Here is a 27,324-nt window from a genome sequence, read left to right as displayed (position 1 = left end):
AGGGGATCAGACTGCACATGTCAGAGTGGCCTTTATTGTGACCAGTCCAAAGTCCACCTGTGTAATAACCCTGCTGTTTGATCAGCAGCTTGATATGCCACACCTGTCAGGTGGGTGGATTATCTTGGCAGAGAAGACGAGCTCACTAACACACATTTTAACAAACTGCTGCTGAGAGAAATAATTCTTGTGTGCATAAAAAGTCTTAAATCTTTGAGTTCAACTTGTGAAAAATGGAGCAAAAACCAAAGTGTTGTGTTCATATTTGTGTTGAGTGTAGAAGACTGTGCAGTCACACTGTCCTCAGTTATATGGCCTGTTGCAGCAGCTGTACGGGGCAAAGTCCACACAAATGAATTATTGAAACTCATTTATTAGTTTGGTACTGAAGGTGTGTCATGTTGGATCGCACTACAGAGACGTCAGGTTCTTCTACTCCGGTCCAACCTGAACAAAATATTAAAAACTGTGAGGGCAGGAGCGCTTCATGACACATGTAGACATAAAAATCACAAGAAAACTCTGTTCAACTATTAAAAAACTTTATTGTCACAGCTTGGACATGTTAGACCTTGAAGAATAAAAACTCTGAAGTGTTTGTCATCAAGTCTTCATCAGGGAGTCAAACAGATCTCATGGAACAAAAAGCTCTTTTATAGTTGTGACCCATCAACAGGAATCTTCCACCTGATGCTGGAGTTGTGATCTACAGAGGTTGTAGTTTACAACAGCTCCAGCAGATGGCAGCGACAACATCGACAACAGTTACACAAAAGATTCACACAGAGCAACTCAATGTTGACAAAAAGCAGCAAAATCAAGTTCCTCATTCAGTTCTGGCTGTTTATTCATCTGTAGTTTGTTAATTAAATCACTTCCTGTTGGTGAAGCTTCCTGTCTGTCAGCTTCTCGTAGGGAAGAGGGGACCAATCAGTGCCAAAGTATTATAATGTGGCTGGTTTACTGTCATGGAAGTGCCAAGTTCAGATCGCTGAAACACGTCAGAGCTTTTGTTTTGAAGGTCTAACACAACCCTGCTGTGACCATAAAGTCATTTGTTAGAGTTTAACAGAGTCCCGACACTTGAACCAAAATACTGTTGTGTCAAATATCAGTGAAAGCACTTTTCTTCAGGCAGTGTTAATCACTGTGTTGTCTCTACACATTAGCAAAGAGGCTAACGGCTAAAACTAGCCAACGTTAGCTACCAAACAACATCACAAGGGAACATAAGGAGGACAAAGTGTTCTGATCAGGTGATAACCACCAGTACATAACTGAAATCTGCAGCTAGTGTGAAAAATCAACATCAGGTGGTCAAAGTGTCCTCTACAACATGTGGTGATGTAATGCTACTTTATTATCTGGCAGATGTAACGTTATAATGTTACGTTATAACTTTATATCATAATGATGGCGTCTCTGACGGACTGTTGTTAATGAGAAAGTTCTCTGAGCTGATGGGTTTGTTGCTAACACTGTAACGTTAGCGTCTGAAGTGTCCAGTTGTCCCACACAGAGTTTAAAACCCTGCAGCTCCTCCAGTTAGTTAGAAGTGAAGAAGCCTCTTGGGTGAGAGGTGAGACGTCTTCAACAAACTGAAACTGATGGACTTGGTTTTGTCAGAGTTGCCTCACTGACAGTTACGGACTGGTAAAGGTTTATAGTGCGCAGTGTTCAGGGTTTGCGCAGTTTATACATGGTTATGTACCTCAATTTAATCTGTAATTATTACTATTATTATTTTTGTTCGCTTTTTGCTTTTCACGTTTGTACGTTCATGACAGTCTCACTTGCGAAAACAAGACATGGAACCTGCTCACTACCACAGTTATACATTTCCATGCAAAGTTACAATGTCTGTTCATGATAATAAAAACTTGCGCCTAGCCACCTGGGATGTCAATGGTTTAGGAAGCCCAGCTAAGAGGAATAAGGTTCTTTTCAGTTTGAAATCAGTCAGATATGATGTTGTTGTTTTGCAAGAATGCCATATGTCTCTGAAGGACTCCAAAAAGTTTCGTCAAGGATGGGTGGGATATGTTTTTTGTAGTCCCGGAACGAGCCAAAGCAGCGGTGTTATCACTTTAGTGAATAAACATTTGCAGTTTAAATGTCTAAAAGAGGTGACGGATGGTGAAGGGAGGTGTCTCATCATTTTAGCTGAGGTCCAAGGGGAAAAAAAATATTGGCTAATTCATGTGCCCCAAATGTTGATGACCCCATGTTTTTCTAACCTTGAATGTACATTGATTGTTATGGGAAGTTATCCGATTATCTGGGCTGAGGACATGAACATTGTTATGGATGCTATTCTAGACAGAAGTGTCCCGAGTAAGACTAGACCCCCAAAATCACTTCTCACGATCGAGAAACTGTGCTGTGCCCTGGGTCTTGTGGACGTGTGCCGTTTGCTTAATCCTGCTGGGAGGGATTATACTTTTTTTTCAGCAGTGCATGGTGTATTCACGAGAATCGATAATTTTTTTATTTCCAAAGAAATACTTCCATCTACAATGTCATGTGCAATTGGCAACATACTAATATCGGACCACGCAAGAGTGACGCTTGACCTGGTGCCTATTGATGATGTGACGAAATCCCCAAGATGGAGATTCAACTCCTCCGTCTTGAAGATGATGCCTTTAAGGCAATGCTGAAAACACAAATAGAGTTATTCATTGAAACAAATATTGCTTCTGTCTCATCAGTAGGCACAGTCTGGGAGGCCTTGAAAGCTTTTATAAGGGGACATGTTATTCAATTCTCATCACACAAGAAAAAACAAAACACAAGGAAGCTTGCAGACTTGGAGAGGAAAGTGGGAGAGGCAGAAGACAAATCAAAGCAGAACTATTCCCCACACAACTTAAAGACAGTCACGCAGCTTAAATATGAATATGATCGGATAATATCACAGAAGGTCAAGTTTGGACTTTTTAGAGCAAGACAAAGGTATTTCGAGTCTGGGGATAAAGCCGGGAAACGTCGTCTTGCCAAAAGGAGGACATTCTTTCATTTTTGGTAGGGTTAGACCTTCCGGCTTTGAATATAGATCATCGTGAGATGCTTGACGCTGCAATCATGGCCAAAAAAATAAAGGAATCGAACGATGTGGTCTGGTAAATCACCAGGACCCGACGGGCTGACGGCAAAATTTTATAAGTGCTTTTCGGATGAGCTCACTCCACTCTTGTTACAAATGTATAATGAAGCTTTTGAAAGAGGAGTGTTACCCCCCACTTTGTCTCAGGCTCTAATATCTCTAATCTTAAAGAAAGGCAAAGAGCCCACAGACCATAAAAGCTATCGCCCAATTTCTTTAATATCAATAGACACTAAAATACTTTACAAAATCCTCTCAAATCGTCTCAGTAGTGTTAAACTACGCTAATACATGCAGATCAGGTCGGTTTATACGGAACAGATTTGCCTCAGATAACATTCGATGTCTGATTAATGTTATGTGGGTGGTTAGGAACAACAGTACACCTACTGCAGCAATCGCACTCGATGCTGAAAAAGCATTTGATTGCGTAGAGTGGCAATACCTTTTTCAAGTGCTGGAGATTTATGGTTTTGGGCAGACGTTTCTAAAGTGGGTGAAACTGTTATATAATGAGCCTCAAGCAGCTGTACAAACTAATGGCATCATTTCTTCTCTAGGTCGTGGGACCCAACAAGGCTCACCTCTCTCCCCATTACTGTTTTGTTTAGCGTTGGCACCTTTAGCCGCAGCAATTCGTAAAGACCCTAATATCCCTGGAGTCCCTATTGCGGGGACCACACACAAACTTATGCTATATGCTGATGATATTTTAATGTTCATTACGGACCCAGGCAAATCTATTCCCGCATTGCTCAAAATTATAAAATCTTTCTCTAGCTTCTCAGGTTATAGAGTGAATTGGATGAAGTCTGAGGCTCTCCCCTTGACGACATATTGCCCAAAAACATTACTTCAAGCCGGATCATTCCAGTGGCCCCCTAAGGGAATTAAGTATCTGGGAATATTATGCCCTAGGCAATTAGACAAAATAGTGCAATGTAATTTTGTACCACTCCACTAGAAAAAATTGGTTGAACTGGTTGAACAATTCAAGCGAGCCAACAATCAATTTTGGAAATATCTTCAGCTGAGACACCTCCTTATTACTACTTTTGGCTCTACACACACACCACCTCAGGGCATGGACCTCATTAAAGAGATTTTGCGGATCGCAGGGATTGGACATGGGGCTTCCCATTATTACTCTATGCTTATGAACCACACCGGTTTCCCGTCCAACACAGCTCTGAAAACCTTATGGGAGAGGGACCTGAACATAACAATTGAAGAAAACGATTGGGATACAATTATTGGAGTCACTAAACAAGTCTCCAGGATATCAAAATAAAATTGATTCAATTTAAAATCCTTCATCGATTCTATTGGTACCCAAGTAGGCTATTCATGCCAGGTATAAAGGAAACGCCAGACTGTTGGAGGTGTGAAGGGGAGCTGGGTACCCTAACACATGCCCTATGCTCATGTCCAAAGATTCAGACATTTTGGAAAAGGGTTCATGAGAATATCACAGAGGTCATAAGAGTGGATTTTGAGTTTTGCCCCAGTCTTTACACATTAGGCAACACTAAGCCCATGGCCCATATTGTAAAAGCCCCAACCAATTGGATTCAGACAAGTATAATGATTGGCAAACAGATGATAATGAGAAAGTGGAAAGATGCAGAAGGCTGTTTCGAGACTGGCTTACAGAGCTAGGCAAAGTAGCGGCTTTTCAAAGAATATCCTGTAGTATAATAAACGGCATTGATAAATATAATGAGAAATGGGGAATGTTCTTAAGATTATCCTCTTTACATGGTAGCTAAAGGGTATGTGTGCACACTGATCACTGTGGTCTGTTCTTGGGGGGCTGTCACAGAAATGAGGATGGAGGTGGTCTGGGTGCAATGCAGGGATCTGTTTACTGGAAGACTACCTCAACCTCACATTGGACAATGAATGGACACGCAGCAGTGTTTTGGTAGTCTCCGGGAAAGACTGCTTAACATGTCGTGCATGGACTAATTTTCCTTGTCGTGGACAATATTTTTTATGTTGCGTATATATATTTTTTTCTTTTAAATATACTTTTATATTATTATTATTATTTTCCTCATTATTTTATTGTATTGGCCTCACTCACTGTATGTGTTGATATTTCATTATCAACACATACAGTTGTTGTATCTTAATTTTGCCTTTGTTTCTTTTAAAAATTAAAACCCAATAAAGTTTGAGTCATTAAAAGTGAAACTGCTGCTGTGCATGTAACCAGCAGTGGGCAACGTATGCGCAGTTATTAATAATAATGATTTTATTTCAGCTGGTGCAACCTTCAAATGTTAGCAGCCCCTTAACTTCATCCTAAATAATAAAATATGATCAAACTAGACTACGCCTGAACTTAACAGGCGTAATAATGATGCTTTGCTGACAGCAGCGTCACATGTGGATGTAGATGTTGGCCTTCATTCACACAGAGTCTGAGTTGAGCTTTAGCAGCACAGTTTACAGGCTGCACACACTGCAGAGGACCACATTCACTCATGACATGAAATAAGGCTGCTGTCATTGACCCTCTCTGTCTGTGACCTCACAGTTTCCCAGCATGCCTCAGCTGTGGAGCTGTATGAGGGGGACCCGTTTGTCCTGCTGCCCTGTGAGTCTCAGACTTTTGAACTGGACGAGCCCTCAGTGGTGTGGAGCCGCTACGATCTGGATCCTTCAACCGTCCACCAGCGTCAGCAGGAAGGTGACCAACTTAAAGACCAAAACCAGCTTTACAGCGGCCGAACATCCATGAAGACTGACGCTCTGGAAACTGGAGACCTCAGCCTCAACCTGACACAACTCCACCTCTCTGACAACGGCTCCTACACCTGCACCGTCAGATGGGTTAAATGGGGGAGAAAGAGAGAACAGAGAGTGACGGACGTACAGCTGCAGGTCAAAGGTCAGCAACTAACCCTAAAACCTACTGTAGATACAGGTCAGAGGTCAGAGGTCATGTTCTTTATGTTTCTGGTTCCCACAGAACGATTCCCATCCTGGGCCACAGCTCTCCTGGTTCTCCTGGTTCTCCTGGTTGTTGGACTTCTTGTTTCTGGAGCTCTTTTACTACATTTTAGGCACTATTTCATGTCAGGTATGTCACTACTACTACACTACCCATCATGCACATGGGCAGCATCTTTACTCTGGTGGCTCCCTGACTGTTGAGACAGACTGTCAACAGTGAGGTCTGGGATTATAAGAGAAGGATGAGACAGTGAGGTCTGGGATTATAAGAGAAGGATGAGACAGTGAGGTCTGGGATTATAAGAGAAGGATGAGACAGTGAGGTCTGGGATTATAAGAGAAGGATGAGACAGTGAGGTCTGGGATTATAAGAGAAGGATGAGACAGCGAGGTCCTGTTGCCATCACAGTTCCTGCTGCTGTCTGTACAGCTGATGTTGTGGTTTGTTGTCCTCTCAGTCTACCAGGTGGAGGTGGATTCAGGGGCGGAGTCTGTCCAGCTGCCCTGCAAAACCACAGTTCACCTGCCTGAAGACGCTAAAGTGGAGTGGAGGGACAGATACGATAATAAGGTCCATGTGTATCAGAACAGCTCTGACCAGCCTGAACAACAGCACAGATATTACAGAGGTCGAACAGAGATGAAGAGAAACCTGCTGAAACCTGGAGACCTCAGTCTGACCCTGAAATACCCCACAGACAGAGACAGAGACACCTACACCTGCACCGTCTACAACAGGGAGGAACACATCCTGATGAAGAAACAAGTGAAGCTGCAGGTCAGAGGTCAGTACTGTAGCTACAGGTCAGTACTGTAGATACAGGTCAAAGGTCAGTACTGTAGCTACAGGTCAGTACTGTAGATACAGGTCAGTACTGTAGATACAGGTCAGAGGTCAGTACTGTAGATACAGGTCAGAGGTCAGACTGACATCAATCAGCTGACTGATTTCCAATCAGAGTTGACAGTGTTGATCTGAATGTGATGTTTTTATTTGATCCAGAAGAAAGTTGAAGGAACGAGCTGAAAGAAACAACAAATCTTTTCATCACTGAGAACAAAGAAATGCAGCTTTAATAGTTTGTATCAGTTATTGATTGATGATCAGTTCTCAGCAGATTCAACAAATCTTCACTTCCTGTTGAAGAACTTGATCAAAGAAAATGTTAAATTTGACATACAGAAATGTGAAAGTGACAAAGAGAAGCAACAAACAGCAGTTCAACACTGAGAGGAGACATTACTGTGAAGACCACAGGGACAAAACATCACAGCACCATCAGGACTCTGATCATGTCCAACACCTTGAACACCTGGTTTTACTTCCTGTATTTCTGTCCCCTGTTACCTGCTGGTCTCACCTGGTTCTGTCCTTCAGCTTTCTCTACTACTTTGTAATCAGTCAATAAAGTTATTCAAAACTGCTGCTGCTGTCTGTACAGCTGATGTTGTGCTTTGTTGTCCTCTCAGACTGTCAGGTGAAGGTGGAGGAGGGGGAGGAGTCTGTCCAGCTGCCCTTCAAAACATCACCTGACCTGCCTGAGGACGCTACAGTGAAGTGGAAACGCTATGATCTCTCATACAGGAGAGTCCACCTGTATAAGAACAGATCTGACCAGCCTGAGAAACAGGACCAGGATTACAAAGACCGAACAGAGATGAAGAAAGACCTGCTGAAGACTGGAGACCTCAGTCTGACCCTGAAATACCCCAAAGAGACAGACACAGGAAGATACTGGTGTGGAGTCTACAACAATTACGGTTACATCCTGACAGCGAAGACAGTGAAGCTCAAAGTCAAAGGTCAGTATGAAGATACAGAACAGAGGTCTGTGTGTCTGTCTCTGGTTGGCTGCTTGTCTCTGGTTGGTTGGCTGCTTGTCTCTGGTTGGTTGCTTATCTCTGGTTGGCTGCTTGTCTCTGGTTGGCTGCTTGTCTCTGGTTGGCTGCTTGTCTCTGGTTGGTTGCTTGTCTCTAGTTGGTTGGCTGCTTGTCTCTGGTTGGTTGCTTGTCTCTAGTTGGTTGGCTGCTTGTCTCTGGTTGGCTGCTTGTCTCTGGTTGGTTGCTTGTCTCTAGTTGGTTGGCTGCTGGTCTCTGGTTGGCTGCTTGTCTCTAGTTGGTTGCTTGTCCCTGTTTGGCTGCTTGTCTCTGGTTGGCTGCTTGTCTCTGGTTGGCTGCTTGTCTCTGGTTGGCTGCTTGTCTCTGGTTGGTTGCTTGTCTCTGGTTGGTTGCTTCTCTCTGGTTGGCTGCTTGTCTCTGGTTGGCTGCTTGTCTCTGGTTGGTTGCTTGTCCCTGTTTGGCTGCTTGTCTCTGGTTGGTTGCTTGTCCCTGTTTGGCTGCTTGTCTCTGGTTGGCTGCTTGTCTCTGGTTGGTTGGCTGGTTGTCTCTGGTTGGCTGCTTGTCTCTGGTTGGTTGGTTGGTTGGCTGCTTGTCTCTGGTTGGCTGCTTGTCTCTGGTTGGTTGGCTGCTTGTCTCTGGTTGGCTGCTTGTCTCTGGTTGGTTGGCTGCTTGTCTCTTGTTGGCTGCTTGTCTCTGGTTGGTTGCTTGTCTCTGGTTGGCTGCTTGTCTCTGGTTGGTTGCTTGTCTCTGGTTGGTTGCTTGTCTCTGGTTGGTTGCTTGTCCCTGGTTGGATGCTTGTCTCTGGCTGGTTGCTTGTCTCTGGTTGGCTGCTTGTCTCTGGCTGGTTGCTTGTCTCTGGTTGGCTGCTTGTCTCTGGTTGGTTGCTTGTCTCTGGTTGGCTGCTTGTCTCTGGTTGGCTGCTTGTCTCTGGTTGGCTGCTTGTCTCTGGTTGGTTGGTTGCTTGTCTCTGGTCGGCTGCTTGTCTCTGGTTGGTTGGTTGGTTGTCTCTGGTTGGTTGGTTGTCTCTGGTTGGCTGCTTGTCTCTGGCTGGTTGCTTGTCTCTGGTTGGCTGCTTGTCTCTGGTTGGTTGCTTGTCCCTGTTTGGCTGCTTGTCCCTGGTTGGCTGCTTGTCTCTGGTTGGTTGGCTGGTTGTCTCTGGTTGGCTGCTTGTCTCTGGTTGGTTGGTTGCTTGTCTCTGGTCGGCTGCTTGTCTCTAGTTGGTTGGTTGGTTGTCTCTGGTTGGTTGGTTGTCTCTGGTTGGCTTCTTGTCTCTGGTTGGTTGCTTGTCTCTAGTTGGTTGGTTGCTTGTCTCTAGTTGGTTGGTTGGTTGTCTCTGGTTGGCTTCTTGTCTCTGGTTGGTTGCTTGTCTCTGGCTGGTTGCTTGTCTCTGGCTGGTTGCTTGTCTCTGGTTGGCTGCTTGTCTCTGGTTGGCTGCTTGTCTCTGGTTGGTTGCTTGTCTCTGGTTGGTTGCTTGTCTCTGGATGGTTGCTTGTCTCTGGCTGGCTGTTTGTCTCTGGTTGGTTGGCTGCTTGTCTCTGGCTGGCTGCTTGTCTCTGGCTGGCTGCTTGTCTCTGGTTGGTTGGTTGCTTGTCTCTGGTTGGCTGCTTGTCTCTGGCTGGCTGCTTGTCTCTGGCTGGCTGCTTGTCTCTGGTTGGTTGGTTGCTTGTCTCTGGCTGGCTGTTGTTGGTCTCTGGTGGTTGGCTGCTTGTCTCTGGCTGGCTGCTTGTCTCTGGTTGGTTGCTTGTCTCTGGTTGGCTGCTTGTCTCTGGTTGGCTGCTTGTCTCTGGTTGGTTGCTTGCTCTGGTTGGCTGCTTGTCTCTGTCTAACTGTCCTCTGTCTCCTCTGCAGGGAGAATTCAGATCAAAGATGAAACAGTGGACATCAGGAACAGAAGCAGCTCCACTGATCCGACTCCTCTGATGGCTGATCAATCTGTCTGATCGGTCTGTTGGTCAATCTTTGATTATTGATCTGATGTGACTTTGGATCAGAGACTAAATGGAGGTGAAGGAGCTGATGGACGACGGATGAAGACAGGAGGACGCTTCGTCGGCTTCTTCTTCACTCTGACTCCTCCTACTGACTCTCACACAGTCTACACACTCACTATTGATGACCATTGATCAGTGATGTCAGAGTGATGTCAGAGTGATGTCAGAGTGATGTCACATGTTGGTTTGGACTGAAACATGTGGTTTAGATCCTTTGAACTCTGACAGTAAAGTGTAAATACACCCTCAGATGCACAGACAGCTTGTCTCTGTAGTAACTAAATGTCTCATGACCTTCACAGAGTGTCTACAGATATAAACAAGTCCAGTTCAGACTTGAAGGACCTGTGGCCCCCCGGCTTTAACCTCACATATAATCTTTACCTTTCTGTTCAAAGCATCGCATCTTAAACCTAAACCTCAGTTTGTGTCGTCATCATAGTTTTCTATAAACTGTGACTTTCTCTGCAGCTCTTTGTCAGACTCACCCAGACGCCCTGGTGTGCAGAGCGCCGACCTTTCAGCTGAAACAGATCCACTCTGTTATTCTCTGGTTTTATATTTACACTTTATTAAATAACACAAGAGACGACTTCTGTTCATTCATCTGGGATTTGTTCACTTCTCTACAAGGGACTCACACACCTTCATGCACACAGACTCACACACAGACTCACACACAGACTCACACACCTTCATGCACACAGACTCACACACCTTCACGCACACAGACTCACACACCTTCATGTACACAGACTCACACCCCTTTATGCACACAGACCACACACCTTCATGTACACAGACTCACACACCTTCATGCACACAGACCACACACCTTCATGCACACAGACTCACACACCTTCACGCACACAGACTCACACACCTTCATGCACACAGACCACACACCTTCATGCACACAGACTCACACACCTTCACACACACAGACTCACACACCTTCATGCACACAGACTCACACACCTTCATGTACACAGACTCATACACCTTCATGCACACAGACTCACACACCTTCATGCACACAGACTCACACACCTTCATGTACACAGACTCACACACCTTCATGCACACAGACTCACACACCTTCATGCACACAGACTCACACACCTTCATGCACACAGACTCACACACCTTCATGCACACAGACTCACACACCTTCATGCACACAAACTCACACACCTTCATATACACAGACTCACACACCTTCATGCACACAGACTCACACACCTTCATGCACACAGACTCACACACCTTCACGTACACAGACTCACACACCTTCATGCACACAGACTCACACACCTCATGATGAACTCCAACTGGATCCTAATGAACTTCTGCACTTCAGTAAAGTCAAATATATTTTGTCTCATTAGCAGAATATTATGACTAAATCATGTTGGGGTCATTATTTCATTTCAAAGGCATTTAATAAATACATACCGCATTTAGTTATTCATTTTATTTATTTATTTATGTATTTATTCATTTATTTATGTATATATGTATTTATTTTGCGGGCCCACCTCCCGTGACCTCAAACTTGCTTTAATCTCGGGTCACGGAGTCACTTCCTCCTCCGTCTCCACTGTGACTGTTGTCAGCGTCGCAAACATTTGACTGGAGCTTTCTGAATCGACCGTGTGAAACCAGCACTGGTGAGTCTTTTGCCGTCAAGGTTCCGATTGTTTGAACCATATAACTGTCCGTGTAATTGCTCAGTAACGCGCTGTTTCACCAGAGTCGTTATTGAACTCAACCCGTTCAACACTCCCTCTGGAAAACGCTGTGGATTTGCTGTTGGGCCGCGCATGGAAGCTAAGCTCTGACCCCTCGGTTCGAAGGTAAACGATGATTTTTGTTTAAAATAAAACAGCCGAATTGTAGATGATATTTTAGTTTAATTACTCGCTCATGTAGTTTTGAGCGTTATTCTTGTTTTGAACAGTTATGTCACTTTTCTGATTGACGCTACAACTGCTATGAGGTTTGGTCATCATTGACACATTTATGTGAACGTATTTAATGAATGAATGAGTATTGCGCAATTATTGAAACACTTGAGTCTTACTCTGCTTGAGTAGTTTGAAATGTAATATTGAATGTTTTTGATGAATTATAAAAGGTGCATTTTGACTCTGACTGTGAATATTAACATGGTTCTGGGGTACTAGGTTAAGGTGGTTTGGTTTCTATTGTAACTTTGATTTATTAAAGACAATTAATTAATTAAATAGTTAATTCTGCTGCTGCTAATGTTTAAGCATACATTGATTTTATTTGTGATACTGACTTGGTTATTTCAAATGGAAAACTTATGTGTATTTTTGGCCTTTTTACGTCAGGTTTTTTTTTTTTTTGGACCAACTTTGGATTTTCTTCTCATGGACCTTGAACCACTCGTCTCAGCTCACATGGCGAGCTAGATCAACGAACCGGTAGGACAAAGTCTCACACCTACCGATCTGGACAAACCTTTTTGGATTCAAAGGATATGAGCTGAGCGTTTTTTCCTTGAGAACTTTATTGTGAACAACAGAACATTTGATTTATTGGGGGTAATCCATTCTTTGAATATTGGAATGGTGTATTGTTTGTATTGGTTGTTTTTTTTGTAAATATTTCTCTGAATACAGACACTGGAACTGCACTACTGTCTCATCCATTCATTCACAATCCAGGCTCCTTTAAAGAACAGACTTCTGTTGCCGCTATTGTAGCCGTAGTCAACCGCCCATATTCGTTACACATGACTCCATAATTACTCCCCTGCTGACCATTAAAGTTCTGGACCTGTAAAATACACTACTTAACGTGTGTGTGTGTGTGTGTGTGTGTGTGTGTGTTTGTGTGTAATAAAAGTCAAATGAAATGTGTCAAATTATTTTTGGGGAGCAAAAATATTCACAATATTCAGAAATGTCTCAAAATAAAGAGAAACACTAAAATATCCCTGATTAATTCTGAGTCGTGTATCAACAGGTGCAGAACTTTAATGGTAAGTAGCTGAGTAACTATGATGTCATGTATTTATCAAGTTTCTATGAAATTACTTCCAACTTACCACAATAATGACCTCAAAATGTATAAAAAGCAGTGTAAAGTGCTGCTGAAATAAGAAAACAGAATAAATCTGTAACCAAATAAGAGTGAAGATTCAAAGTGTGTGTTGTCATACGCACAGTGAGGAAACATGTTTCTGTACAATGAAATCCTTCCTCTGCTGTCACAGAGTGCAACAATGTAAAAAAAGAAATGTATACAACAAAAATATACAACATAAAGCAATTTTTAAAGGCACATGTGATAAATAAAGAAAAAGCAACAACAACAATAATAATAAAACAGTGCAGCTGTAGAAGATGCTGAGGATCTCAGGCGACATGCCAAACGTCCTCAGCCTCCTCAGGACAGACAGCCACTGTTGGACTTCTTTACCAGCTGTGTGGTGTTGAGTGACCAGGTGATAAGAGCGTTAATAAGAGTGTTACCACTGGAATGAGTCGGTTCATGAACGAGCTGAATGAAGTCAGAAATATCAAGAAGTCCCAGAGATGCTTTACTTAGAGGGTCAGAAGGTTTATTTAAGTTGAGATTGAAATAATCAGGATCTTATCTGATCGAGTCACAGGATCTGCGATAAACTCAGTGAACTCTCCTATGAACTGGGAGTAGGAGGTCTGCAGACGACCACCAGGTGGAAGCCTGTTCCCTGGACGAGGCCGTGACCACTTGATGAGGATGGTTTTAAAACCAGAGCCTCATATGAAGTCAATTTAATATCCTGGTTGGAGGTTAAACTGAAAATAGATGTGTAGATTCGATCAACACCTCCCACCTGTTTAGAGGCCCGAGCAACATGGGCGTAGTTATAGTCAGGAGGGAGGCTTCATTTAGTGGTTTCAGCCATGTTTCATGAGACAGTCATGTCCAGCTTCTGCTCAGTGATCAAATCATTACTCAGTCAGGCTTTGGTGGACTGATCTAATATTAATGAAGTCAAATTTGAGGGTTTTAAGCTCATTGGAGCTGCAGTTTCCAGTGACGGGCCGCTCAGTGGAGCTCATGGTAGATGATGTGTTCACTTTCAGTAGTGTTGTGTGTTGGCTGCCTGCAGGTCGGGATGACAGGATGCAGCAGTGATTAGCTTTGGTATTTATGATATAAGACTGTGAGGAGCCTGCTGAGACATTAATAAATTACATTACTGTGACTGACACATTTAGAGGATGATTCAATGAGAGAGTGGCGACGGAAAGTGACAGTCTCAATGTTATAAACTAAGCTATCGTGTCCCTGACTGACCATGTTAACTAGGCTAGTAGACTCAAACCAGCACTAACTATCACTAGCAGGCTCTCTGGTCACCTGCGACCTGCTGAGTGCTGCATCGTGTCCACTGCTTCAAACACCTGTCTGTTGTTAGAGAGAACAGCAGCGCCGACGGGCCGGAGCTAATGCTAATGCTAATGCTAATGCTAAGGCTAGCAGGCCTGCTATCAGGCCCGGGGCTGACACTGTGCGCAGTGCCCGTGTTTCTAACGGAGAGAAGCTGCTGTGGCTCACGGACACGTCTCTCCAATAGAGACACCCGAGACAACTGCAGAACAGTCAGCACAAACCATCCTAACGTGTTTATCCAGGCTGTTCACTGCGGTGAAAGGCACAAACAGTGAGCTGGGCTGAGCAAAGCTAACCGGGCTGCAACACACTGCCCAGTAACAGAGACACAAAACACGTAGTTATAGAAGGCTAAAGTTAGCTACGGGACAAAACCAGCGGGACTGTGCACGACTCATCATCGAAGAATAAATAACTAACACAGATAAACAAGGAGAGAGACAGTAAACAACAGCTGTCGAGCTCAGGGAAGTCCAGGAAACAACGTCACAGGAAGCAACGTCACAAGAAGCAGCGTTCAACAGGTGATTTACTGGAAACAGCTCAAAGTGAAAGTGCAGTTCAGTCCTGGTGTCAGTGGACGGTCAGCAGGAGGACAGTGACGACTGGCTGTGAACTGATGTCCTCCATGTGTTTCTGAAGTGGAGCTCATTAAAGAGGACTTGTGCTTGTTGTAGTTGTGACAGGAAGATGAAGATGTTTGTGGTGTTTGTGATCCTCGTGCACGGTAAGATAACCTTCCTCCCTCTGATCTGATCATCACCTCAGTCCAACGTCGTGTCTTTAATGTGGATTTGTGTCATCTTCACTTCATCAGTGTGTTTCAACTCCAGGACCATGTTTTGTTCAGAGAAACACATGAAGAACAGATTGAAGGCAGCAGATGTTCACTGTGTCTTTAGACCCTGATGAATGTAGAAGACTGTACAGTCACACTGTCCTCACTTCTGTTCTTCAGGATTAGATCCCTGCAGCTCGCTCACATTCTGATGGCTCCTGTTAACAGACGTAATAATGCTGCTTGTCTTTAAACCCTGATGAATGTTCACTCAGTACAAATATAAATGCAGGATTGTTGCACAGGTGTTGTTTGGACTGCTCACAATCAAAGGTCGCTCTAAGATGTGCAGTTTCATCACACAACACAATGAAAGTGGCGTGTTGGCTGCAGGAATGTCCACCAGAGCTGTTCCCGTGAGCTGAAGGGGATCAGACTGCACATGTCAGAGTGGCCTTTATTGTGACCAGTCCAAAGACCACCTGTGTAATAACCCTGCTGTTTGATCAGCAGCTTGATATGCCACACCTGTCAGTGGGTGGATTATCTTGGCAGAGAAGACGAGCTCACTAACACACATTTTAACAAACTGCTGCTGAGGGAAATAATTCTTGTGTGCATAAAAAGTCTTAAATCTTTGAGTTCAACTGGTGAAAACTGGAGCAAAAACCAAAGTGTTGTGTTCATATTTGTGTTGAGTGTAGAAGACTGTGCATTCACACTGTCCTCAGTTATATGGCCTGTTGCAGCAGCTGTACGGGGCAAAGTCCACACAAATGATCCATAGAAACTCATTTATTAGTTTGGTACTGAAGGTGTGTCATGTTGGATCGCACCACAGAGACGTCAGGTTCTTCTACTCCAGTCCAACCTGAACAAAAGATTAAAAACTGTGAGGGCAAGAGCGCTTCATGACACATGTAGACATAAAAATCACAAGAAAACTCTGTTCAACTATTAACAAACTTTATTGTCACGGCTTGGACATGTTAGACCTTGAAGAATAAAAACTCTGAAGTGTTTGTCATCAAGTCTTCATCAGGGAGTCGAACAGGTCATAAAAAAGTCTTAAATCTTTGAGTTCAACTGGTGAAAAATGGAGCAAAAACCAAAGTGTTGTGTTTATATTTGTGTTGAGTGTAGAAGACTGTGCAGTCACACTGTCCTCAGTTATATGGCCTGTTGAAGCAGCTGTACGGGGCAAAGTCCACACAAATGATCCATTTTATAGTTGTGACCCATCAACAGTAATCTTCCACCTGATGCTGGAGTTGTGATCTACAGAGGGTGTAGTTTGCAAGAGCTCCAGCAGATGGCAGCGACAACATTAACAACAGTTACACAAAAGATTCACACAGAGCAACTCAATGTTGACAAAAAGCAGCAAACTCAAGTTCCTCATTCAGTTCTGGCTGTTTATTCATCTGTAGTTTGTTAATTAAATCACTTCCTGTTGGTGAAGCTTCCTGTCTGTCAGCTTCTCGTAGGGAAGATGGGACCAATCAGTGCCAAAGTATTATAATGTGGCTGGTTTACTGTCATGGAAGGGCCAAGTTCAGATCGCTGAAACACGTCAGAGCTTTTGTTTTGAAGGTCTAACACGACCCTGCTGTGGCCATAAAGTCATTTGTTAGAGTTTAACAGAGTCCCGACACTTGAACCAAAATACTGTTGTGTCAAATATCAGTGAAAGCACTTTTCTTCAGGCAGTGTTAATCACTGTGTTGTCTCTACACATTAGCAAAGAGGCTAACGTTGGCTAAAACTAGCCAACGTTAGCTACCAAACAACATCACAAGGGAACATAAGGGGGACAAAGTGTTCTGATCAGGTGATAACCACCAGTACATAACTTAAATCTGCAGCTAGTGTGAAACATCAACAGTGACATCAGGTGGTCAAAGTGTCCTCTACAACATGTGGTGATGTAATGCTACTTTATTATCTGGCAGATGTAACGTTATAATGTTACGTTATAACATTATATCATAATGATGGCGTCTCTGACGGACAAAGGCAAGGAGCCCACAGACCGTAAAAGCTATCGCCCAATTTCTTTAATATCAATAGACACTAAAATACTTTCCAAAATCCTCTCAAATCGTCTCAGTAGTGTTAAACTATGCTAATACATGCAGATCAGGTTGGGTTTATACGTAATAGATTTGCCTCAGATAACATTCAACGTCTGATTAATGTTATGTGGGTGGTTAGGAACAACAATACACCTACCGCAGCCATCGCACTCGATGCTGAAAAAGCATTTGATTGCGTAGAGTGGCAATACCTTTTTCAAGTGCTGGAGATTTATGGTTTTGGGCAGACGTTTCTAAAGTGGGTGAAACTGTTATATAATGAGCCTCAAGCAGCTGTACAAACTAATGGCATCATTTCTTCTCTAGGTCGTGGGACCCGACAAGGCTCACCTCTCTGCCCATTACTGTTTTGTTTAGCGTTGGCACCTTTAGCCGCAGCAATTCATAAAGACCCTAATATCCCTGGAGTCCCTATTGCAGGGACCACACACAAACTTATGCTATATGCTGATGATATTTTAATGTTCATTACGGACCCAGGCAAATCTATTCCCGCATTGCTCAAAATTATAAAATCTTTCTCTAGCTTCTCAGGTTATAGAGTGAATTGGACGAAGTCTGAGGCTCTCCCCTTGACGACGTATTGCCCAAAAACATTACTTCAAGCCGGATCATTCCAGTGGCCCCCTAAGGGAATTAAGTATCTGGGAATATTATGCCCTAGGCAATTAGACAAAATAGTGCAATGTAATTTTGAACCACTCCACTAGAAAAAATTAGCACATATTTGGAAAGATGGTCTCCACTTTATCTCTCATTATGGGGAAAAGTTAATGTTATAAAGATGAACTGCTCTGCCAGAGTCTCTCCCACTGAATATCCCTGTAAAATACTTCAAACAGTTTGATGCACTTTGTAACAAGATTTTTTGGAATGGTAAAAGACCAAGAATACATCTGCGTAAATTGCAGACACCGGTAACGAAAGGTGGCCTGGGACTCCTAAATGTATTGTTTTATTATTATGCATTCAACCTGAGGCAATTGGTACACTGGGCATTACCTCCAGGAAGAGCGCCACCTTGGTACACAATAGAGCAGTCAATGTGCATTTCCTTACCTCCGTTGCTATTCTTATCTGCAAGAATGCCTCCGAATGCTCGATCCCATCCTGTTGTCTCTCATTTTCAGGGACAATGGAAAATAGTGTCTTGTATATTTAAAATCAACCCCTTTCTAAGCTTTTCCTCTGGTCTGTGGGACAACCCCAAACTCCTTATTAGTAAATCACCACCTATATGGAGGGAGTGGGTGATTACGGGGTACATACTCTGGGTGGTCTTTATAAAGATGGTGTCCTGAAGTCATTTGACAATCTGGTTGAACAATTCAAGCGAGCCAACAATCAATTTTGGAAATATCTTCAGCTGAGACACCTCCTTATTACTACTTTTGGCTCTACACACACACCACCTCAGGGCATGGACCTCATTAAAGAGATTTTGCGGATCGCAGGGATTGGACATGGGGCTTCCCATTATTACTCTATGCTTATGAACCACACTGGTTACCCGTCCAACACAGCTCTGAAAACCTTATGGGAGAGGAACCTGAACATAACAATTGAAGAAAACGATTGGGATACAATTATTGGAGTCACTAAACAAGTCTCCAGGATATCAAAATAAAATTGATTCAATTTAAAATCCTTCATCGATTCTGTTGGTATCCAAGTAGGCTATTCATGCTAGGTATAAAGGAAACGCCAGACTGTTGGAGGTGTGAAGGGGAGCTGGGTACCCTAACACATGACATGGTCATGTCCAAAGATTCAGACATTTTGGAAAAGGGTTCATGAGAATATCACAGAGGTCATAAGAGTGGATATTGAGTTTTGCCCCAGTCTTTACATATTAGGCAACATTAAGCCCATGGCCCATATTGTAAAACCCCCAACCAATTGGATTCAGACAAGTATAATGATTGGCAAACAGATGATAATGAGAAAGTGGAAAGATGCAGAAGGCTGTTTCGAGACTGGCTTACAGAGCTAGGCAAAGTAGCGGCTTTTCAAAGAATATCCTGTAGTATAATAAACGACATTGATAAATATAATGAGAAATGGGGAATGTTCTTAAGATTATCTTCTTTACATGGTAGCTAAAAGGTGTGTGTGCACACTCTGATCACTGTGGTCTGTTCTTGGGGGGCTGTCACGGAAATGAGGATGGAGGTGGTCTGGGTGCAATGCAGGGATCTGTTTCCTGGAAGACTACCTCAACCTCACATTGGACAATGAATGGACACGCAGCAGTGTTTTGGTAGTCTCCGGGAAAGACTGCTTAACATGTCGTGCATGGACTTATTTTCCTTGTCGTGGACACTATTTTTTATATTGTGTATATATATTTTTTTCTTTTAAATATACTTTTATATTATTATTATTATTTTCCTTATTATTTTATTGTATTGGCCTCACTCACTGTGCGTGTTGATATTTCATTATCAACACATACAGTTGTGTATCTTAATTTTGCCTTTGTTTCTTTTAAAAATTAAAACCCAATAAAGTTTGAGTCATGAAAAGTGAAACTGCTACTGTGCATGTAACCAGCAGTGGGCAACGTATGCACCGTTATTAATAATAATGATTTTAATTCAGCTGGTGCAACCTTCAAATGTTAGCAGCCCCTAAACTTCATCCTAAATAATAAAATATGATCAAACTAGACTACGCCTGAACTTAACAGACGTAATAATGCTGCTTTGCTGACAGCAGCGTCACATGTGGATGTAGATGTTGGCCTTCATTCACACAGAGTCTGAGTTGAGCTTTAGCAGCACAGTTTACAGGCTGCACACACTGCAGAGGACCACATTCACTCATGACATGAAATAAGGCTGCTGTCATTGACCCTCTCTGTCTGTGTCACCTCACAGTTTCCCAGCATGCCTCAGCTGTGGAGCTGTATGAGGGGGACCCGTTTGTCCTGCTGCCCTGTGAGTCTCAGACTTTTGAACTAAACGAGCCCTCAGTGGTGTGGAGCCGCTACGATCTGGATCCTTCAACCGTCCACCAGCGTCAGCAGGAAGGTGACCAACTTAAAGACCAAAACCAGCTTTACAGCGGCCGAACATCCATGAAGACTGACGCTCTGGAAACTGGAGACCTCAGCCTCAATCTGACACAACTCCACCTCTCTGACAGCGGCTCCTACACCTGCACCATCAGATGGGTCAGATGGGGGAGAAAGAGAGAACGGAGAGTGACGGACGTACAGCTGCAGGTCAAAGGTTAGCAACTAACCCTAAAACCTACTGTAGATACAGGTCAGAGGTCAGAGGTCATGTTCTTTATGTTTCTAGTTCCCCCAGAACGATTCCCATCCTGGGCCACTGCTCTCCTGGTTCTCCTGGTTGTTGGACTTCTTGTTTCTGGAGCTCTTTTACTGCATTTTAGGCTCTATTTCATGTCAGGTATGTCACTGCTACTACACTACCCATCATGCACATGGGCAGCATCTTTACTCTGGTGGCTCCCTGACTGTTGAGACAGACTGTCAACAGTGAGGTCTGGGATTATAAGAGAAGGATGAGACAGTGAGGTCTGGGATTATAAGAGAAGGATGAGACAGTGAGGTCTGGGATTATAAGAGAAGGATGAGACAATGAGGTCTGGGATTATAAGAGAAGGATGAGACAGTGACAGTCTGGGATCATAAGAGAAGGATGAGACAGTGAGGTCTGTGATTATAAGAAAAGGATGAGACAGTGACAGTCTGGGATTATAAGAGAAGGATGAGACGGTGACAGTCTGGGATCATAAGAGAAGGATGAGACAGTGACAGTCTGGGATTATAAGAGAAGGATGAGACGGTGAGGTCTGGGATTATAAGAGAAGGATGAGACAGTGACAGTCTGGGATCATAAGAGAAGGATGAGACAGTGAGGTCTGGGATTATAAGAGAAGGATGAGACAGTGAGGTCTGGGATTAAAAGAGAAGGATGAGACAGTGAGGTCTGGGATTATAAGAGAAGGATGAGACAGTGAGGTCTGGGATTATACGAGAAGGATGAGACAGTGAGGTCTGGGATTTTAAGAGAAGGATGAGACAGTGAGGTCTGGGATTATAAGAGAAGGATGAGACAGTGAGGTCTGGGATTATAAGAGAAGGATGCGACAGTGAGGTCCTGTTACCATCACAGTTCCTGCTGCTGTCTGTACAGCTGATGTTGTGGTTTGTTGTCCTCTCAGTCTACCAGGTGGAGGTGGATTCAGGGGCGGAGTCTGTCCAGCTGCCCTGCAAAACCACAGTTCACCTGCCTGAAGACGCTAAAGTTGAGTGGAGGGACAAATTCAACTGGAAGGTCCATGTGTATCAGAACGGCTCTGACCAGCCTGAACAACATCACAGAGTCTACAGAGGTCGAACAGAGATGAAGAGAAACCTGCTGAAAACTGGAGACCTCAGTCTGACCCTGAAATACCCCAGAGACACAGACAGAAACACCTTCACCTGCACCGTCTACAACAGGGAGGAACACATCCTGATGAAGAAACAGGTGAAGCTGCAGGTCAAAGGTCAGTACTGTAGATACAGGTCAGTACTGTAGATACAGGTCAGTACTGTAGATACAGGTCAGTACTGTTATATCCTAAGAGAAGGATGAGACAGTGAGGTCCGGGATTATAAGAGAAGGATGAGACAGTGAGGTCTGGGATTTTAAGAGAAGGATGAGACAGTGAGGTCTGGGATTATAAGAGAAGGATGAGACAGTGAGGTCTGGGATTAAAAGAGAAGGATGAGACAGTGAGGTCTGGGATTATAAGAGAAGGATGAGACAGTGAGGTCTGGGATTATAAGAGAAGGATGAGACAGTGAGGTCTGGGATTATAAGAGAAGGATGAGACAGTGAGGTCCTGTTACCATCACAGTTCCTGCTGCTGTCTGTACAGCTGATGTTGTGGTTTGTTGTCCTCTCAGTCTACCAGGTGAAGGTGGATTCAGGGGCGGAGTCTGTCCAGCTGCCCTGCAAAACCACAGTTCACCTGCCTGAAGACGCTAAAGTGGAGTGGAGGGACAGATACAACAGGAAGGTCCATGTGTATCAGAACGGCTCTGACCAGCCTGAACAACATCACAGAGTCTACAGAGGTCGAACAGAGATGAAGAGAAACCTGCTGAAACCTGGAGACCTCAGTCTGACCCTGAAATACCTCACAGACACAGACAGAAACACCTTCACCTGCACCGTCTACAACAGGGAGGAACACATCCTGATGAAAAAACAGGTGGAGCTGCAGGTCAAAGGTCAGTACTGTAGATACAGGTCAGAGGTCAGTGCTGTAGATACAGGTCAGTACTGTAGATACAGGTCAGTGCTGTAGATACAGGTCAAAGGTCAGTACTGCAGATACAGGTCACAGGTCAGACTGACATCAATCAGCTGATTGATTTCCAATCAGAGTTGACAGTATTGATCTGAATGTGATGTTTTTATTTGATCCAGAAGAAAGTTGAAGGAACGAGCTGAAAGAAACAACAAATCTTTTCATCACTGAGAACAAAGAAATGCAGCTTTAATAGTTTGTATCAGTTATTGATTGATGATCAGTTCTAAGCAGATTCAACAAATTTTCACTTCCTGTTGAAGAACTTGATCAAAGAAAATGTTAAATTTGACGTCCAGAAATGTGAAAGTGACAAAGAGAAGCAACAAACAGCAGTTCAACACTGAGAGGAGACATTACTGTGAAGACCCCAGGGACAAAACATCACAGCACCATCAGGACTCTGATCATGTCCAACACCTTGAACACCTGGTTTTACTTCCTGTATTTCTGTCCCCTGTTACCTGCTGGTCTCACCTGGTTCTGTCCTTCAGCTTTCTCTACTACTTTGTAATCAGTCAATAAAGTTATTCAAAACTGCTGCTGCTGTCTGTACAGCTGATGTTGTGCTTTGTTGTCCTCTCAGACTGTCAGGTGGAGGTGGAGAAGGGGGAGGAGTCTGTCCAGCTGCCCTTCAAAACAACACCTGACCTGCCTGAGGACGCTACAGTGGAGTGGATCTCTTTTGAACCCTCAATCAGGACAGTCCACCTGTATCAGAACGGATCTGACCAGCCTGAAGAACAGGACCAGGATTACAAAGACCGAACAGAGATGAAGGAAGACCTGCTGAAGACTGGAGACCTCAGTCTGACCCTGAAATACCCCAAAGAGACAGACACAGGAAGATACAGGTGTAGAGTCTACAACAAGGACGGATACATCCTGAGAGAGAAAACAGTGAAGCTCAAAGTCAAAGGTCAGTATGAAGATACAGAACAGAGGTCTGTGTGTCTGTCTCTGGTTGGTTGCTTGTCTCTGGTTGGTTGCTTGTCTCTGGTTGGCTGCTTGTCTCTGGTTGGTTGCTTGTCTCTGGTTGGTTGCTGGTCTCTGGTTGGCTGCTTGTCTCTGGTTGGTTGCTTGTCTTTGGATGGTTGCTTGTCTCTGGTTGGCTGCTTGTCTCTGGTCGGTTGCTGGTCTCTGGTCGGTTGCTTGTCTTTGGTTGGTTGCTTGTCTCTGGTTGGTTGCCCTTCTCTGGTTGGTTACTTGTCTCTGGTTGGCTGCTTGTCCCTGGTTGTTTACTTGTCTCTGGTTGGCTGCTTGTCTCTGGTTGGCTGCTTGTCTCTGGTTGGTTGGCTGCTTGTCTCTGGTTGGTTGCTTGTCTCTGGTCGGTTGCTTGTCTTTGGATGGTTGCTTGTCTCTGGTTGGCTGCTTGTCTCTGGTTGGTTGCTGGTCTCTGGTCGGTTGCTTGTCTTTGGTTGGTTGCTTGTCTCTGGTTGGTTGCCTTTCTCTGGTTGGTTACTTGTCTCTGGTTGGCTGCTTGTCCCTGGTTGTTTACTTGTCTCTGGTTGGCTGCTTGTCTCTGGTTGGCTGCTTGTCTCTGGTTGGTTACTTGTCTCTGGTTGGTTGGTTGCTTGTCTCTGGTTGGTTGCTTGTCTCTGGTTGGCTGCTTGTCTCTGGTTGGTTGTTTGTCTCTGGTTGGTTGGTTGTCTCTGGTTGGCTGCTTGTCTCTGGTTGGCTGCTTGTCTCTGGTTGGTTGCTGGTCTCTGGTCGGTTGCTTGTCTTTGGTTGGTTGCTTGTCTCTGGTTGGTTGCCTTTCTCTGGTTGGCTGCTTGTCTCTGGTTGGTTGCTTGTCTCTGGTTGTTTACTTGTCTCTGGTTGGCTGCTTGTCTCTGGTTGGTTGCTTGTCTCTGGTTGGTTGGTTGCTTGTCTCTGGTTGGCTGCTTGTCTCTGGTTGGTTGCTTGTCTCTGGATGTTTGCTTGTCTCTGGTTGGCTGCTTGTCTCTGGTTGGTTACTTGTCTCTGGTTGGTTGGTTGCTTGTCTCTGGTTGGTTGCTTGTCTCTGGTTGGCTGCTTGTCTCTGGTTGGTTGTTTGTCTCTGGTTGGTTGGTTGTCTCTGGTTGGCTGCTTGTCTCTGGTTGGCTGCTTGTCTCTGGTTGGTTGCTGGTCTCTGGTTGGCTGCTTGTCTCTGGTTGGTTGGCTGCTTGTCTCTGGTTGGTTGCTGGTCTCTGGTTGGTTGCTGGTCTCTGGTCGGTTGCCTTTCTCTGGTTGGTTACTTGTCTGTGGTTGGTTGGTTCCTTGTCTCTGGTTGGCTGCTTGTCTGTGGTTGGCTGCTTGTCTCTGGTTGGTTGGCTGCTTGTCTGTGGTTGGCTGCTGGTCTCTGGTTGGCTGCTTGTCTCTGGTTGGCTGCTTGTCTCTGGTTGGCTGCTTGTCTCTGGTTGGCTGCTTGTCCCTGGTTGTTTACTTGTCTCTGGTTGGCTGCTTGTCTCTGGTTGGTTGGTTGCTTGTCTCTGGTTGGTTGCTTGTCTCTGGTTGGCTGCTTGTCTCTGGTTGGCTGCTTGTCTCTGGTTGGTTGGCTGCTTGTCTCTGGTTGGCTGCTTGTTTCTGGTTGGCTGCTTGTCTCTGGTTGGTTACTTGTCTGTGGTTGGTTGGTTCCTTGTCTCTGGTTGGCTGCTTGTCTGTGGTTGGCTGCTTGTCTGTGGTTGGCTGCTGGTCTCTGGTTGGCTGCTTGTCTCTGGTTGGCTGCTTGTCTCTGGTTGGTTGCTTGTCTCTGGCTGGTTGCTTGTCTCTGGTTGGTTGCTTGTCTCTGGTTGGCTGCTTGTCTCTGTCTAACTGTCCTCTGTCTCCTCTGCAGGGAGAATTCAGATCAAAGATGAAACAGTGGACATCAGGAACAGAAGCAGCTCCACTGATCCGACTCCTCTGATGGCTGATCAATCTGTCTGATCGGTCTGTTGGTCAATCTTTGATTATTGATCTGATGTGACTTTGGATCAGACACTAAATGGAGGTGAAGGAGCTGATGGACGACGGATGAAGACAGGAGGAAGCTTCGTCAGCTTCTTCTTCACTCTGACTCCTCCTACTGACTCTCACACAGTCTACGCACTCACTATTGATGACTATTGATCAGTGATGTCAGAGTGATGTCAGAGTGATGTCTTTGGACTGAAACAAGTGGTTTAGATCCTTTGACACACACAGACTCACACACCTTCATGCACACAGACTCACACACCTTCATGTACAGACTCACACACCTTCATGCACACAGACTCACACACCTTCATGCACACAGACTCACACACAGACTCACACAGACTCACACACCTTCATGCACACAGACTCACACACCTTCATGCACACAGACTCACACACCTTCTTGGACACAGACTCACACCTTCATGCACACAGACTCACACACCTTCATGCACACAGACTCACACACCTTCATGCACACAGACTCACACACCTTCATGCACACAGACTCACACACCTTCATGCACACAGACTCACACACCTTCATGTACACAGACTCACACACCTTCATGGACACAGACTCACACACCTTCATGTACAGACTCACACACCTTCATGCACACAGACTCACACAGACATGCAGATCCCCTCTGATAATGATCAGCTGATATTATACAGTTTATCTGGAGGACGTTCATGTCGATGCTCCATAATTAAGACTTTTTATCTCATAGTAACTTAATCTCATCATGTCGACTTCATTTTTTAACAATCCTGATGTTTTATCTCATAATCATCACATTTAATCTCATAATTTAACTTCATGTCTCTTAGTTATAACTTTTGATTCTCAGTATTTTGATTTGCCATTACAACATTTGTTTAATCGAGCTCAGATATCAGATGAAGATTCCTGTCAGACAATCAGAGTGAATCACTGATGTTCTCGTAAACAACCACCAGAGGGCGACATGACTCCAGCAGGATTATTACCTCTGCCAGCGTTTAGTTTTCAGTACTGCACTACAGTACAGTTTAGAGGTATTTGTACTTTACTTGAGTATTTCCATGTTCTGCAGATATCTACTTTTTACTCCACTACATTTATTGAAAACACTGTTTTAGTTACTAGTTACTTTACAGATTACATGCTGCGTCAGAGCTGAATCAGCACTTTTTAACATTCATTTATTTGATCAACAATCAGATTAAAAACAACTCATATACAAGTAATCTAAAAAGTGCTGAATATACTTAAGTATATTTACTTGAGACTTGAGGGTCACGCTTCACTGCAGGTCTGTAAATGTTAATTAAGTATGTTTTAGTGACAAAACAATGTTTAGTCATTTCTCTGAATTTGAACCCATTTATCACAAAATGTGTTAAAAACATGATTTAATAATGATTTTCTCATGATGAACTCCAACTGGATCCTAATGAACTTCTGCAGTTCAGTAAAGTCAAATATATTTTGTCTCATTAGCAGAATATTATTACTAAATCATGTTGGGGTCATTTTTTAATTTCAAAGACATTTAATAAATACATGACTTCATAATTACTCCCCTGCTGACCAGTAAAGTTCTGGACCTGTAAAATACACTACTCAACATGAGTTAGGGATATGTGTGTGTGTGTGTGTGTGTGTGTGTGTGTGTGTGAAGGCAAAAATATTTACAATATTCAGAAATGTCACAAACAAACAAAAGAGAAACACTAAAATATCCTTGATTAATTCTGAGTCGTGTATCAACAGGTCCAGAACTTTAATGGTAAGTAGCTGAGTAACTATGATGTCATGTATTTATCAAGTTTCTATGAAATTACTTCCAAAAGTGCTGCTGAAATAAGAAAACACAATAAAACTGTAACCAAAGAAAAGTGTTT

At 43.9% G+C, this 27,324-nt stretch overlaps 1 protein-coding gene and 1 long non-coding RNA gene across 2 annotated transcripts; both read left to right on the top strand.

The window, feature by feature from the left end:
• Positions 1-67: 67 nt before the first annotated feature.
• Positions 68-25,593, top strand: LOC141003492 (uncharacterized). Its single transcript, XM_073474846.1, has 8 exons — positions 68-110; positions 5,649-6,002; positions 6,084-6,194; positions 6,526-6,852; positions 21,379-21,705; positions 22,109-22,435; positions 23,102-23,434; positions 25,310-25,593. The coding sequence occupies exons 1-8, from the start codon at positions 95-97 to the stop codon at positions 25,399-25,401; spliced, it is 1,887 nt and encodes a 628-aa protein (XP_073330947.1). The 5' UTR covers positions 68-94; the 3' UTR covers positions 25,402-25,593.
• Positions 7,832-10,489, top strand: LOC141003541 (uncharacterized). The gene is made up of 2 exons (XR_012179726.1): positions 7,832-7,870; positions 9,755-10,489. It is a non-coding gene; the product is annotated as an uncharacterized lncRNA (long non-coding RNA).
• Positions 25,594-27,324: the final 1,731 nt, after the last annotated feature.

This window comes from Pagrus major, chromosome 10 (assembly GCF_040436345.1).
Source record: "Pagrus major chromosome 10, Pma_NU_1.0".
Taxonomy (NCBI): domain Eukaryota; kingdom Metazoa; phylum Chordata; class Actinopteri; order Spariformes; family Sparidae; genus Pagrus; species Pagrus major.
This window is presented reverse-complemented; position numbering and strand designations above follow the sequence as displayed.